General features: G+C 49.8%; 1 protein-coding gene across 5 annotated transcripts in view; it reads left to right on the forward strand.

Annotated features, from left to right (window-relative positions):
* The window catches only part of MYRIP (myosin VIIA and Rab interacting protein), a 215,739-nt gene that overhangs the window by 147,708 nt on the left and 51,486 nt on the right, over positions 1–16,545 (forward strand). For all 5 annotated transcript variants that reach the window (XM_020894565.2, XM_020894567.2, XM_020894566.2 and 2 more), the window contains exons 7-10: positions 77–157; positions 1,200–1,343; positions 9,336–9,483; positions 11,238–11,866. In XM_020894565.2, coding sequence (XP_020750224.2) covers positions 77–157; positions 1,200–1,343; positions 9,336–9,483; positions 11,238–11,866 — 1,002 coding nt within the window. The remainder of the gene's footprint in view (positions 1–76; positions 158–1,199; positions 1,344–9,335; positions 9,484–11,237; positions 11,867–16,545) is intronic.

Below are 16,545 nucleotides of genomic sequence, written 5' to 3' on the forward strand. Positions count from 1 at the left end.
AGGACTCCCAAGAAACCGATTGCCGAGTCTCCCGAACACACCCACAGCTCACGCCCTTCTCTTCTTCCTTCTGCAGGATAAGCAGAATGAGGCCAGTTACCTGCGGGACCACAAGGAGGAGCTGGCCGAGGAGCTGGCCACAACCATCCTGCAGAAGGTAGGTGCGCCCTGGCAACCACATGGCGGCAGTGGGCCAGCCTGGCCCGGACCAGGGCCTTCGGTCAGCGGAAGCGCCGCCGTGGGTACCACTGTTGTCTCGGGCGTCATTTGTCTTGTTTCTTCTCACTTTTGTCATTGTACTCCGGGGCTAAGGCAGAGGGGTTGCATTGCGCTGCAACAACTAAGCAGTGTGAACCTGCTTGCCCTTAGGGACTGAGCTAGTGGGGGAGGAGCCAGGAACTTGGCCCAGAGACCTCTGTACAAAGGGACTTTTTAAACCCAAGTGGCTGTGCCCAACATAGCAAGCGGTGCAGACAAGCTGAAGCCTTCCTTCATGACACTTGGTATCTGCCCCCTCCTTAGGGCTTTCAGACCCTTCCTAAAGTACAGCCGGAGATTCTGGGTTTGAGATCCAGCTCCACTGTTGATGAGCTGTGTATCCTTAACTGATGACCTCTGAGCTTAACTCTGCATCTGTAAAATAGGAGGAGTTATAGTAGGTAGCTCTTAGAATTATTCTGAGAATTAAATGAGGTAAAGCATATATGGTGTCAAGCACAGAGCATATATGGTGTCAGGCGACTCCATGGACTGCAGCCGGCCAGTCTCCTCTGTCCATGGAATTCTCTAGGCAAGAACATTGGAGTGGGTTTCTACTTCCTTCTCCAGCGGATCTTCCCGACCCAGGGATTGAACCTGCCCTCCTGCACTGCAGGCAAACTCTTTACCATCTGAGCCACCAGGCAAGCCCTTGTACTATATGGTGTCAGGCACAGAGACTGGCACACAGTAGGTGCTTAATTAATAGAAAAGGTTGTCAGCATCATAAAAGGACTACTTTTAAACTGTAAAGTGCTGTAGAATGTGCAACTCTTTGGTTGTGCTGTTTTATCACAGGGCGGGTCTGAAACTGGCTGGTATTCTGTTGAAGCTAAGCTCGTCCATGACTAAAAATTTCCCAGAGATGATCCCAGCTACACCACTTAGCGCTGGAAGTCTCTCCAATGACATGTCCCTTTTGTCACCTGCCTCCTCCCCAGATCATAAGGAAACAGAAGAGCAAAAGTGAGCAGCGCGTGGAAGACGAGCCGGAGTGGCCGCAGCCCCAGAGCTGCAGGGTGAAGGCAGCTGACGAGGGGACCACAGCCTCCCCGGGGGGGCCCCAAGCTTCCACCACCTTCTGGGTGAGCCCCCATGCCGCGCCGGCCCACCCCGACAGGGACCCTGCTGTGTGCAGCTCAGAACCGCGCTCCCCATAGAAATGGGGCCGCCACGCCTAGCATCTGTAGTCTGCACATGTGCCCGCCAGACAGCGTGGAGTGGGGGCCAGGAGGCTGTTCTCTTACATGTGGAGGTGGGTTTTTACGCAGAGACCAATTTAGGAAAAACAACACTGTCAACAAGCTTTTGAAAATTCCTTCTGAAAAGAAGGAGTCTGAGTACTGAGTCCCGTGGGAAGAAGCTTTCTTAGGGCCATGTGTGTCCCTACAACCCGAGCACTTGCTTTACGGAAACTGCGAAGGACAGTGAGAGAATGACCGCTGCCTTCTGAGGTCACAGCGGCACGTGGATGGGGCATCGGGATGTGGAGAGACCTTTTTGTTCCTTCTCCCCGGTCACAGAGCACAGTGTCCGTCCAGATCTGTCATGTCTGGGAGGGTCACCGAGCCCGTAAAGTCCTTTGGTGTGTGTTCCTCCATCCCCAGCGAGGGCGTGTGTGGGGAAGAGGATAGAGGCTGGGTCCTGGGCGTGGAAACTCAGCAAGAAAAGGAGCAGGACTGGCCGGCAGACTTGTGTTCTGTCAGCTGCAGGGACCCACAGTCATAGCATGGGGCAGAGGACGGGGCAACACATAGGTGCAATTTAAAACTGGAAAGGCAGAATAAAGGAGAATGAAATCATGCCATCTGCAGCAATGTGGATGGACCTAGAAATGATCATACTTGGTGAAGTCAGTCAGACCGAGAAAGACAAATTATAGGACATCGACTATGTGTGGAACCTAAAAAAGACTACAAATGAACTAATGTGCAAAACAGGAATAGACTCACAGACATATAAAATGAACTATGATTGCTGAAGAAGAAAGGGAAGCTTGGCGGTGTGTGGGAGGAGGCGGGAGATAAATTAGGAGTATGGAATTAACAGATATGCACCACTATATATGAAATAACATATAAACTACAAGGATTTAGTGTGTAGGGAACTATATTCAATATCTCATAATAACCTCTAATGGAAAATAATCTGAAAAACTACATATATGTAACTGAATCACTTTGCTGTACACTTGAAACTAATACAATATTGTAAATCACGTCCAACTCTTTGCGACCCTATGGACGATAGCCCACCAGGCTCCTCTGTCCATGGGATTTCCCAGGCAAGGATACTGGAGTGGGTTGCCATTTCCTCCTCTAGGGGATCTTCCCTACCCAGGGATCGAACTCTCATCTCCTGCTTGGCAGCATAGTTCTTTACCACTAGCACCACCTGTGAAATGCCATTGCATCAACTGTACATCCAAAAAAAAAAAAAAAACTGGACAGGCAGACAGGAAAATCACCCCATCACATTATTTCTTTGACTCTCCACCAAAAGGCGCAGGTATTATTGGCCCATTTTATAGGTGAAGAAGCTGAGGCTTAAACTGTAGGATAATTTGCCTACGCACCCATAGCTAGTTATCAGTGGGGTTGAATGTTGGATGCCTTTTTCCTGCTCCATAGCTTTTGCTGTGGCTTCTTCCTATAAACAATGAGATCAATGGACTCGATCCCTAAGGCCCCTTTCATCCCAGAGATTCCAGGTCTGCACTGTCCAATATGGTGGCCATAAGACACAAGTGACAATTTAAAGCCAATCCAATCCAGTTCTTCAGTCACACTGGCCATATTTGAGGTCCTCCACAGGCCCTGGGGCCAGTGGCTACTTTATAAATCGGATAGTGCGGTTACAGGCCATTTCCACCCTCCCTGAAAGTCTTCTGACACGGCTCTGGTCTAGGGAGCAAGATAAACAGAAGGAGAAGCAAGGAGAGACAGAAAGCAGAAAAAGTGGAAGTGCTTCAGGACACAGGCCAGAACCTGGATACGAAAGAGCGGGCCAAGCCTTGGATCTTGGGGACTTCGAGGCAGGTGGCTCTCCCACTTTCCCACGAGCTGTCCTCACCCTGGACTCTCATCTTCATCACCTGTTGGCGCCCCATTCAAGGGCGCTGACTCACGGGGTCTGGGGCAGAACCTGGGCATCTGTGAAAGTGAAAGTCACTCCGTCCTGTCCGACTCTTTGTAACGCCGTGGACTGTAGCCTGCCAGGCTCCTCTGTCCACGGGGATTCTCCAGGCAAAGATACTACAGTGGGTTAGCCGTGTCCTTCTCCAGGAGATCTTCCCAACCCAGGAATTGAACTGGGGTCTGCTGCATTGCAGGAGGATTCTTTACCAGCTGAACTACCAGGGAACATTGACCCAAAGCTGGTGGGGGTGTGGGCACAGGCTGGGGGCTGAAAGATGGCCTTTTCCTGGCATCTTGAGGTGGGACCCGGACCTGCAGACCCTGGAGGGCCCTGGACCACTGGCCTCCTGACCGTGCTCCCTCCTGTGTCCTCAGTCCTCCAGGGATGTGGATACTCTGGCTCCGGGGGTAACTATGCAGAACCCCAAAACCCTGTCGGACTCCGTCCTTGGGCTTAACTGTAAAACCCAAACTTAATCCATCTCCAGTCAGACAGGACTTCTCATCTGTTCTCTTGAAAGAAAATTCAGTGTGATCGCCCCTCTTTTTAATTTCCTCTCTGATTGTGTGGCTCTCCGCCAGGAAGGAGGTCAGTGCAGTCTGATTCTCAAAGCCTTAAGATGCAATATCCTAACAGGCACCAGTGAGGGGCTTATCATTCATTTAGTGCCTGTCTCCTTGGGCGTGTGTATGTAAAAAAGTCACCTCTGTATTAATGTGGTGATCCTAATGATAACAATGATGGTAGCAGAGGGTGGGCATGCAATGTGCCCAGCGACTGAGGTGTGTCTCTAACTTTCTCTGTCTCTTCTCCATCCTTTTCTATTTTCCTCAGCTGGTCCTCTTTGTGTTTTTGTCATTTTCCTCCCTCACATTTGCTCTCTCCTTAAATGACTATAGTACAGACCTGAAGTATTTTTCATTACTGTTACAATTATTGGATTGAACTTAATGGCTGTGCCTGACCCCAGAAATACAAAGCAAAGCTATGTCTCAGCTGATATTCATTCGAACACTGTTGTTGACCCCTTTGCCCACAAACCCTTGATACTAAAAACTTTCACTCTTTGTTCACCCCTGATGTGGGCTCCTTGAGAGCCGAGACTATTTTGAAGCCATGATCAGTGCCCCAGGGAGCCTGCCCTGTTGGCGATGATGGTAATCATTGCAGTCAGAGCAACAATATCCCATCCCAAGAGATACAAGGAGGGCGGGATGCTGTGGCCCACACAGAGGACCAGCAACCACAGAGGAAGCTTTAACAAAAGTAACTGACGATCACCCTGTGAGTTTTGTCTAAAGCTTCAGAACCAGCTGGTTTGGATGGCACATCCTGCTGGGCTGAGGCCTGTTAGCCAGGAGTGCGTTGTCCCCAGGCTTTCAGGAAAGGGTGTCAGGCGCAGCACCAAGAGGCCACAGCAGAGCATCGGCTTAGAGTCAGATAGACCCAAGGTCGAGCCCTGCCTCCGCCCCTCACCAACCACGTGCGTGGGCAAGTTGGTCCAAGCTGCCGCAGGTCACCCGCATGTCCCCAGCCGGACAGAGTGAGGGAATGGAGGTGTTGCCCTGGCTCGGTGACGGAGCTTAATAAATGCTGCTATTTTGACTGACCCTTACTGAGCAATATGTTTATTGCCATGCTTGGCATGGCATTGATCCCTGAGGCTTAGAATCAAAGTGTTAGTCGCTCAGTCGTGTCCAACTCTGTGCGACCCCATGGGCTGCAGCCCGCCAGGCTCCTCTGTCCATGGAATTCTCCAGGTAGGAATACTGGAGTGGGTTGCCATTTCCTCCTTCAGGGGATCTTCCCCATCCAGGGATCAAACCCGAGTCTCCAGCACTGCAGTCAAATTATTTACCTTCTGAGCCACCGTGGAGCCCAGGAGGAGGAGCTGGCACGGGACCCCTTACCCAACACTTTCATGCCCCAAGAGTTAAGAGGTGGGGCCAGCTTGAAATTCTCAGTCCATCTTTGCAAGGCCTTGCTGTCAAGATAACACTCCTGGACCCATGGACTCCACCCACCACGCCCAGCCTCCCAGCATGGATGTGCAGACACTGTAACTCAGGCCGGCCCTTCCTGACAAGGCCAGCCTTGTTTCTTCCATGGACCCCAGAGTGGGTAAGAGGAAGGAAAACAGACGCTGTGGGTGGGAGTGGAAAGATGGGCACAGAGTGCCCAGCCAGGGTAATAAAGCAAATAAATTAACCGAGTGATCCCATCCCTTCCCAAGAGCGAGGCGGTTGAACCGACTGGCAAGTAAAAGTGTCGTGGTGGCGCCATCTTCTGGGCAATATGTTTATTGCAATGAACTTGTGGCAAAGCTGGGTCTAGGTCTCAAAACTGGGGCTTTTCCACCCTGGCTGGAGACCGCAGACCAACAGTGTCCTGCGATTTGCTGGAGGCAGCTCTCTAGGGATTTTCGTGATTGTCAGGATGTAGTTTTTCCCCCTAGTGTGAAACAGTGGCTTTCCTGAAGTAGGTTATGAAAGCCCGGCATCCTTAGCTCATGAAAAACATAGATCTCATCTTCCCTGTTGGGACCAGAGAAGGACTATTCCTGTTTTGATCTTGGCTTTTATGAGTAAGGGAGCCTTTTTGTCCTATAGAAGTGGAACCCAGCCACCTCTTACAGACACACATACAGAAATAAAATATTGTTCGAGCCACTGCAAAATGAAATACTATCATTTCCTCTCTTTTAAACATGTATTTTGTGATTTATAGTGTGAAGTTTTGAAGATAGAAAAATAAAGCCCAGGGTATAGAAAACAGCTCAGGGAAGGCTGCAGGAATACTGCGCCTGGCAACAGGCTATCAGTTCCTTAGAATCAGACCATGTTATAATCCTACAAATTGAGTCACAAACGTGGGACTGAGGGTCACACCCAGAAGACTGTCTTCAAGGAGCTCACAGTCCGTGGAAGAAACGACAAGTTGGAATATGACTGTAGCAGAAACAGGAAGATCTGTGTGATTACAGGAAAGGGGGGGTCTTGCCAGTCCAAGGTGGGAGGCATGTCAAGGCTATGTCCCCCTGGGACTTCTCTGGTAGTCCAGTGGCTAAGACTCCATGCTCCCAGTGCAGGGTACATGGGTTCAATCCCTGGCCAGGGATTTAGATCCTACATGCCCCAACTAAGACATGGCACAGCCAGATTTTAAAAAGAAGGGTGTATCCCCCTGAATATATAGCAGTTTGACATGGATGGATTTTTTTGCTTCATTTTTAATAACTTCACCTGCCAACAGACTGTCAGCCTTGATCTCTCCTCTATGATAGCCACTCATCATCTGTCAAGGATTTCCCAAAATTGTAGATGGCTCCCTGAATGCCCAACCCCAAGAAAACCTTCGTTGTTGCCAAGTATCAGAGCTGTTCAGGGCACTAGAGACAGGATCAGTGCTTGCCATGCCCTTGGAATGACAGAACTGACGCTGGGCCAAAAATCCACTGGACGAGTGTGTTAGCCTGGCTCTCCTCCAAGTAAGACCTTGCCCTCCATGATATGAGTGAGGATGACAGCGGGCTTCTTCTTTGTTTCTCTTGCTCTCCAGTGTCACCCAAGAAGTTAGTAAGGTCATCACCATCAACAGGCACTTCTGAAAAGCTATCCTGTGGCCTACCTCAAGTCACGTTTGCTCCACAGTAAACATGCACTGTTTCCAGGTTCTATACCAGTTGCTGCGCCAGGAGCTGTCACCATTAACCATCCTTAAACTGCCCTCAGTTGCTTGCAGGCTAGTGGGGACACCAGCAGAAAAACAGATGTTGCAATAGTGTCATATAACACAGTATTAAAGCAGCAGGACTCTCAGCCCAGCTTGAGGAACGGGGTTTCCCACAGGCCATGGCCTGTTTGAACTGAATGCACACAGAATCTTATCCGATCAATAAGACGGGGAGAGCTCCTCCGCGCCTGGGCTGCATTAACCTGTGACTGCTGCATCAAGGCCCGTCCTACTCTCCTCTGTAATCAAAGAGGAGTCGGGTCGTGACCCTTGGCACACAGCTTAGAGGGTTCTGTATTGGTTCTGCAAACGCATCTTCCTCCTGGATCGGCCTTGGGGTCTTGTGAGGGAAAGTAGAAGAGGCTTCCTACGACTTTTCTGGGGCCAGAACAGGCTGCACCACCCTCTCCAGCAGAGCGTGCAGACGCCTGGTGTCGGAGGGCTGTGGGCCCTGGGCTGGCCTGTGATTAGGGGATACTGGGCCCCGGTCCTCAGCCCTCTTTTCTCAGACTGGTTAGCCATCCTTCTGGGTGAGGCTATACAGTGCACTGTCCTCTCCCCAAACCCTAGCCATGATGCTCAGTTTTTCCACCCAGATACCCTGCAGCTGGTGTTTGCTATTCTCCTTTGTTATTCGCAAACGACTTTTTAAAGCTCCCACTTAGTATACATTTACTGTGCGCAGAGCAAAACTCTGTGTGTGTGTGTGTGTGTGTGTATGCACTTAGTTGCTCACTTAGTGGTGTTCAGCTCTGCGACCCCAAGGACTGCAGCCCGCCAGGCTCCTCTGTCCATGGAACTTCCCCAGGCAAGGATACTGGAGTGGGTTGCCATTCCCTTATCCAGGGGATCCTCCCAACCCAAAGATCAAATCCGCGTCTCCTACACTGGCAGGTGGATTCTTGACCACTGCGCCACCTGGGAAGCTAGAACAAGATTAGGTTTCTGCTTCTCAGGAAATTAAGTCACTCAGTCAAGGTGTTGCTCCAGAAGTGGTCTTGGAGCCCAGGTACAGATGAGTCCCGAGTCCAGTCTCAGCTGCCTGGGGGCCCTGCCCACCACTCTCCAAACACGCTCCCCGTTTGCCTCCTACTCTCAGCATCTGTGCTGGGAGAGGAGGAAAGCCCATTCGTTTCTCCCGGGGAGAGAAGGCAGTAGGCCTGTTAGTGTTGATGTTGACCAGCAGGTGGCGCCAAACTGCCTAGAGCCGTAGTCAGCAATACTTTGCTTCATATCACAGTCAGAGATGCTTTCTGTGGCTTGGCCCTTTCCTTCCTCCATTTCACCCATATAAAAAGAGCAAAGTAAATCCCCAAGAGAAGAGAATTCTCTCATTAAATGACAGTGGAAAAAATTGGTCTCTTTCTGTTTGATGAAATTCCCTGTGTAGAACATGGGAGCTACAAATTCTCGAAATTACATTTGTAACATACAGAAATGATACAGTTCTAACATGTTTCTTGTCAGTCATTTCTACCACTTGTCCTTAGGTTAGAGTTTATTTTAACTAAATGGGAATGTGTTGCAGAGTCTCTGGGATTGTGGACTGACCGTCTTGGCTCACTTATCTATCTCAGCAATTACACTTTACTACAATTTTCTACTTACACTCCTGCAATGCTCAGGTTTGGAGGTCTCTGAAGGGAATATGCTCTTATTTTCATCACACACAATTGGCCCTAAGAAATCTCAGCTGGAAGAATGACTGGGTAAGTAGGAGCCTTGTAAGAACCAGCTCTGTTGGATTCTGCTACATCTCTGATGCTTTCTGGGAGGCCTGGCCACTTGCAGTGGAATAAATGGGGAACCATTTGTGCCATTATATGGCATGATGTAGCATCCCTGGTGGCTGAGACGATAAAGAATCCGCTTGCAATGCAGGAGACCTGGGTTCAATCCCTGGGTCAGAAAAGATCCCCTTGAGAAGGACCTGGCTACCCACTCCAGTATTCTTGTCTGGAGAATTGCATGGACAGAGAAGCCTGGCGGGCTACAGTCCATGGGATCACAAAGAGACAGACACGACTGAGCAGCTAATACTTTCCCAGCAGGATGTACTGATTTGAAGCTTCTGAACCTCACGATGAGAAAAGCCATCACCGTCAGCTGCGTCATCTCCATGCGGTGGGGTGCCTGCGGATCGGAAGGCAGTCCCCCTGGGAACTGTGTCTGACGAGGTCACCCCTCCCCCTCTTTTCTTTGCACAGCGGTCGCAGTCTGCATTCTCACTCAGCAGAGAAGATGCCCTGAGGACCCCTTCGCTGGAGGCTGCCTCAAGGCAGCCAAGGGGCCAGCAGCCGAGGGAGGAGGAGGTGTTGCCCAGCTGGAAGAGCGTGGACAGGCTGGACCAGACAAGTAACTGTTCTGCGGGGTTCAGAAATGCTGTCGGGAGGCGGCTCAGCCCCGCCTACCATCAGTCTGAGTGGGGGGTGTGCCCATCTGGGACAGCTGGGCCATCACGTCATGGGGTCTCTCGCACAGCACACTGTATATAAGGCGGGCATGCTTCCCATGTGGGCGGTTTGCTTGCTGAGACCTGCGCGACAGTGGGCAGGTGGGTTCAGATCACTTGGCTGCACAGCCCCACTTCAGCTGCCTGTTGTGTGTGGACAGGAGCAGGTGTCTTATTAGATGTAGGCCAGGGGCACCAGGGCTTCCCAGATAGCTCAGCTGGTAAAGAATCCGCCTGCAATGCAGGAGACCCCGGTTCAATTCCTGGGTCGGGAAGATCCACTGGAGGAGGGAAAGGCTACCCACTCTAGTATTCTGGCCTGGAGAATTCCATGGACTGTATAGTCCATGGGGTCTCAAAGAGTCGGACACGACTGAGACACTTTCACTTTCACAGGAACACCAATCCAACATAGCAGGCATTCATTTCAGTGTTCAAGCTAATGTGACCCAAGCGTCAGGACTCTTCAACTATGCATGTTAACAAGTGTCTCCACAGTAAACAAATAACAAAGAAAGAGCTTTTCAAAATTTAGACGAAGAAATTGACCAACTTAGGAGGTTTTATAAGCACTTCTAGCAGACAGGCCATTTTACAAAACAGTTCCTGCTGGGTTAGGAGCATTCCAAATAAATTTGCAAAGGATCTTGGTTTTCAAAACATGTTTTGTGCATAAATTGCTCTAAACTTAGGCACCTATGTGTAATTTTATCATTGTGTAGAAACAAAAACTTAGCTCAACAACACCACACTCAAAAAAGATTTCATACTCAGCTCAAAACTCCGTGCACCTCTCAGGATGAAGCCTTAAAGAACAGAAAGCACTTGCGTAGAAAACAGCTGGTTTTTCTGAGGACCACTTGGCCCTTGACATGCTAAGCTGTCCAGACTAACCCCAGAGGTCTTGAAAGATGTCTGATCTGTCTCGCAGGAAGCAGGTTGCTCCTTGGGGGCACTGCTCCATCTCAGCAGAGCAGAAGAGTAGAACAGAGGAGGTACAGAGGTCATCCCAGAAGGTCAATGTCCTTGGACTATTTTCAGAAGTTCTGTTTATGCCTCCGGGAAAGGGCCGGCTCTGGGGCCTATTGGTCCACAGCTGAGGTCAACTGTAGGGACGCTGAGTAAACCCACCTTCAGTCTTCAGTCTGGACAGTACCTTCGACACATTCATATCCCCCCAGACACACTCTCACTTCCCAGAGCTTGACTGAGCATCTGCCGTATACACATGTGCTCAGTGCGGGGAAATAAAGATCTGAGGACAGTCCCTGCTCTTGAGTTTCTCGGTGTGAGCTGGAGGTGGGTTTACTCAGCCCACAGCGTCCCTACAGTTGACTTCCCAGCCTCCGCTCTTTCCTCCGCACGAGCTGTCTTGGGAATACTGCAGGATGACTGAGACCCAGCCGCTGCCACAGGGCCCCTGTCACCAGTGAGGAGGGCCCAGCCCTGTGCATGGTCAGCCAGAAGCCAGGATGGATACTGGAGTGAACCAGAAAGGCTGTCACAGCAACTCAGGGAAGGAGGAGCCCACGGCTGGGCGGGGAGACCAGAAAGAGCTCTAGGAAGAGGGGGGCAGAGGACGAGGGCTGTCTGAGGGGCCCCTCGCTCTGAGGCGCTGACGGTCCCTCTCTGGCTTCTCTCTCCCTCCTGCCCACAGTTGTGGCCCCAGTTCTGCAGAGCCCCGATGGGAATTGGATGGCCCTGAAGGATGGGGCTCTGCCCCCAACCCGCCTGCTGGCCAAACCTAAGAGCGGCACGTTTCAGGCCCTGGAAGCAGCCTCCAGCGTGGCATCCGCCTATGATGAGCTGGGCTCCGACAGCGAGGAGGACTTTGACTGGAGGGAGGCCTTGAGCACGCTGTGCCTGCAGCCCCGGGCTCTGCCCAGGGAACCCCAGACTCAGCCCACACAGGTTCTGGGCTCAGACCAAGGCCCCTCTGCCTCCTCTGGGCCCTCACCCAACCCGGAGGCCATGTGGTCTGACTCGGAGACCTCCTCGGTGGGCTCATCCCGGGAAGCTGGGCACCGGGCCAGGCTGTCCTGGTTGCAGAGGAAGGCCCCCCGGAACCCTGCAGCCGAGAAGATGCGCCTACAAGGAGAGCTGGATGTGAACTTCAACCTTCAGGCAGCTGGCAGGGAGACCTCAGACAGCAGCGAGCCCGAGGAGGCCCCCCACGCCGCAGATCGGAGGGCCCGAAGGTGGAGGAGGGCCCGGGGGGGCTCCGAGGAGCTAAGCAAGGAATTGCCTTCCCCCAGTGGCCATCCCCCGGAGCTGGACACACATCAGGTAATAAAGCGGGGTGCACATATGCACCCACTCATTTTTAAGTAGGCTGTGCCCCTCTCCAAGCAAGAGTGGCGTGGAGAGTCCTGGATTCTGAACCCACAAATCCAGGTTCTTATCTTGGTTTTGCCGCTGACACAGGTCACAACTCTCGGAGGCGTACCCTCCTCTCTGGAGATGAGAGCTTAGAGTTCAAAGTGAGCTTGCAAAGTGTGGCCCCCAGACCAGCCACAACCATAGCACCTAGGAACTTATTAGAAATGCAGATCCTTGGGCCCTGCCCCAGAGCTGCTGAATCCAACATTCTGGGGATGGAGCCCAAGCTGTCTTGGTGATTCTGCTATGCATTGAAGTCTGAGGACCCCTGGCATGGAGTCAAGGGGATGGGGTCTAGAATCAGCCTGCCCGTGTTCACATCCAGCCATGTGACTTTGGACAAAGCATCCTCTTAGGTCTCAGTTTCCTCATCTGTCAAATGGGAATAATATTAGAACCCACTTCTTCAGAGTGGAGAAGATAACTCTGTAAAGAGCTGAGCTCTCTCCTAGAACACGAACAAGGGCACAGTCAATGTTGTTTTGATCTCATAACTGAGGGTGCAGTTTACTAACATTCTGTGATTCCTGGTTCCCATCACAAGCCATCTCAAGAGTCCTCAGGGCCTCCTCCCTCGTGGTTTAGCTCATGAACCCCCTTAGAGAATCTGATTAAAGCTACAGAATCTCTCCCTAGAAAAATGCTCCTCTATACACACACACTCACTCCCTCTCTCTCTCTCTTTAACTTTATATTCTCTGAATACACCCTGCTCATCCCCAGCTCTAGGTCTATGATCATGCTGTGACCTTGCCCTCACCTCTCACATCCATGGTGATCTCTTCCACAGTGATCACCATGGACTGAGTATTAAACTCTGTGATGCCAACTCAGGCCTTCCCATAGCGATATTTTCTGAACTCTAAAGTGACACAAGTGAAGCCTGGAAAGTTCAAATGCCCTTTTGAACCGTTTGAAACTGCAAGCCTGTGGAAGACCTAGTCAGGTTGCCTCTGTCTTCTGTAGGCACATCATCATTGCCACTCACATTACTATCAACGTGACGTTTTATGCTCCTGGGGAAACCACACCCACTTTCTGAACATCATTGCGTCTCCCATAGTACCCAGCTACCGTATCCTGCCTTCTCAGTTTGGGTTCCACAAAAAGCAAGTCTGGAATTAAAAATTTGGTTGTAGAGTTTGAGAGAAGCAATCCCAGGAAACCCAAGAGTGAAACCAAGAAATGAGAAAGGCCAGTGAAGATACAACATAGGCCACTGGGGCTCCATCCCACCAGGGACCCACTGAGAAGCTATGTGGGTCACAACTCAGAATTCTCCCCCTAGAAGATAGGCAGCAGTTACCCATTCTCCTATCTCCCACTGGTAGAGAGAGGTCCTACCTAGGGTGGGCATAAACTTTATGCACAGGTTTGCATGAATGGTGCCTGAGAAACCCCTCAGATGGAGAAGAGAGAGACTGGATCTGAGGTGGAAAACCATGAGTGGGTCAGAAATTGTTCCCCATGGCTGTGGGCAACTGATGTAGGTCTAGGGGGATACAGCCCGGGACATCACCAGCATCTGCTATAGTAAATGTATCAGCTTCTATGAATGTGTCAGCCAGGTCCCTGATCCTGGGGCCGCCTTTAAGGTAGTCGTGACCTCAGAGGTCCTCAGGTCATAGAATTTAGCATCAATGCTGCCTCATCTGCTAATATATTACTTAGAAGTTTGGTCCAGGCTCTCACCTTCTCCTCTGTAAAATAAGAGCATTACAAATCTGCCATGTGAGTTTGTCGTGATCGTAAATGAAAAATTTATAAAATTCTGTTCAACTGTGATTCAGTATCATCTAGCTCAAGTGGAGACAATTTTCCAGGGACTCTGGGTGACTTGCCTCAAGGAATATTCTTGAGGGTTGTCTGCGTGATTGAAATTCAGGTATGAAATGCCACCTGTCCATCACCACTAGGTGCCTGAAGTTTCCTGTTTATTCTAAGGAGACTTGTAAGTTGTCTTTTGCTGATGAGTCTTAGGAGGCATCAACAGGGAGAAGGCGAGGGCCAGCAGAAAGGATCCAGGACCGAGGCGATCTGCCTCCCTGGCAGGGTCCTCCCCTCCCCACTAGGCGGCGATGGCACTGAACTTCTGGGGACGTCAAAACCCTGGCCCTCCTCTTCGTCCTCCCTTCTGTTCAGCTTACTAGGGCAGCTCTCCTCTCAAAAAAGAAAAGGCATATAAATGTGTACTTTTAACTATTTGCATACTTATAAGGGCTTCCCAGATGGCATAGTGATAAAGAACCCTCCTGCTGATGCAGGAGACACAAGAGACGCAGGTTCGATCCCTGAGTTGGGGAGGTCCCCTGGAGGAGGGCGTGGCAACCCACTCCAGTATTCTTGCCTGGAGAATCCTCACGGACAGAGGAGCCTGGCGGGCTGCAGTCCATGGGGTCGCAAAGAGTCAGACACGACTGAAGTGACTTAGTAGGCACGCACACATACTTATAAATATATGCATATATGTAAATATATAAATAGCATAGACGTTATGAAGACACAGATATAGTTGGGCTTCCCTGGTAGCTCAGTCGATAAAGAATCTGCCTGCAGTGCAGGAGACCGGGGTTCAATCCCTGGGTTGGGAGGATCCCCTGGAGAAGGAAATGGCAAACCACTCCAGTAATCTTGCCTGGAAAATCCCATGGACAGAGGAGTCTGGCAGGCTATAGTACATGGGGTTCCAAGAGTCGAACACAACTTAGTGACTAAACCACCACCACAGGTATAGTCTGCCTTGACCACAACCCTACATCCCTGCTGCCTCCCACCGAATGCCTACAGTTATATTTGTGCATCATGTATGTATAGCACATTTAGAAATATTATTCTGTAAATGCATCTGTGTTTCAGCAAAACTGGCATCCTACTCCCTCTATTCTTCCACCCCTTCTTCCTAACAGTAAATGGTGGAGAGGTCAGAGCACACAGTTCTCTGCATCCCAGTGGTCCCAGGCGGGGAGTGTGGGAGTGGGAGCAATTTGTCCAGGACGCAAGCAATATGGAAGCATTGCCTGATGAGAATTTTAAAACAACAATAAATCGAATCCAAGTCCGCCTTTTTATTACCACCTTGCACCAGGCACAGACAATTCTAAGTCATGCTGATGATAAAAGAACTTTACCAGTGTTGCTCTGAACATCCCACCCAACTCCCTCAGTTCCCCAGTGTTCCAAGGAGGGGAGGAATCCACAATCAATAGTTCCTATAATGATGGATATTCAAGACTTTTTCAGTGTTTGGTGTTTTCAACAATACCGCAGAAAGTACCAGTGTGCAAACCTCTTTATACAAGGACAGGAGCAGACTTGCTGACTTGAGGCATAAATGGATCTTTAATTTTAATGAGTACTCCCCAAATTAAACTCTCCAAACCTCACAGCAGTCTGCACAGCCTTGCGCCGTGGAGCGCATTTTCTCATACTGTCAACAATACTTGGTGGTGTCAGTCTGTTACATTGTTGCCAACTTTATGTGAGGAAAAAAAAATTATATTTCTTTTTAGTTGACATAGTTACTACTGAAATTGAATATTTTTTCCTATATTTACAGCTATTTGCATTTTTTTCTTCTGTGAAAGACACATTTGTATGTTTCTTCTATTATTTTGTCAGACTTTTTCTTCTTGGTTTTTAGAAATTAGTTTTATTTTCTAATTACACTGTAGATCTTAGTTCTTTGATGGTCACACACTGAAAATACTCTCCCCTTGTCTATCACTTTCTCCTTAACTTTAAGTATATTTACATGCAAAACATTTTGTTACTAATAATCGGTTATTTTCATTTCCGTTAAACTTTGTGTCTTGGTTGAGAAAGTTTTAAATCTCCAAGGTTTTAAGAATGTTTTTCTGTTTTTTTTCTAATACTTTATAGTTTTATATTTTACATTTAGCTCTTTAGTCCATCTGTACTTTACTTTTGGGGATAACGGGAGGTAAGAAGTGCTTCTCTGGTGACTCAGTGGTAAAGAATCTGCCTGCAATGCAGGAGACTCAAGAAACGCAGGTTTGATCCTTGGGTTGGGAAGATTCCAACATGGAAGTGCCATGTTGGAATGTCACAACATGTCAACCCACTCCAGTATTTTTGCCTGAAAAATCCCAGAGGAGCCTGGCAGGCTACAGTCCAAAGGGTCGCAAAAGAGTCGACACGACTAAGCACAGCACACACACAGCATGAGGTAAGAGCGAACGTTGTTATTTGTCATCAGATCGTTATTGAATAATTACACTTATATCTGCAGGAGACTCTGAGCAGTTTTCTGAGCCATGGAAGCCATGTTAGAATCATAAATCCATTCCTTAAAAGATGCTGCTCCGGGAGCTGAGATCCCAGAGAAATTTATCCTACGGGTCCTTATGGAGAAAACACGGGATACAGCACCCTCCCCATAAACTGCTTCAAATCAACACACACTTTGGAGGCTGCTTCTCACAATGTCACCCAGTGTGGGCCAGTACATCACTCTAAGGACAGCTCAGTCAGCTCAGGTCTACGAGGGCCCAAAATAACCTGACCTCTGCTGGTCCGAGCTGCTCCTGGATCAGGCTGTGGGATCTGTAAAGGAGTGGATGGCTGCC

Source organism: Odocoileus virginianus, chromosome 26, assembly GCF_023699985.2.
Source record: "Odocoileus virginianus isolate 20LAN1187 ecotype Illinois chromosome 26, Ovbor_1.2, whole genome shotgun sequence".
In the NCBI taxonomy this organism is placed as follows: domain Eukaryota; kingdom Metazoa; phylum Chordata; class Mammalia; order Artiodactyla; family Cervidae; genus Odocoileus; species Odocoileus virginianus.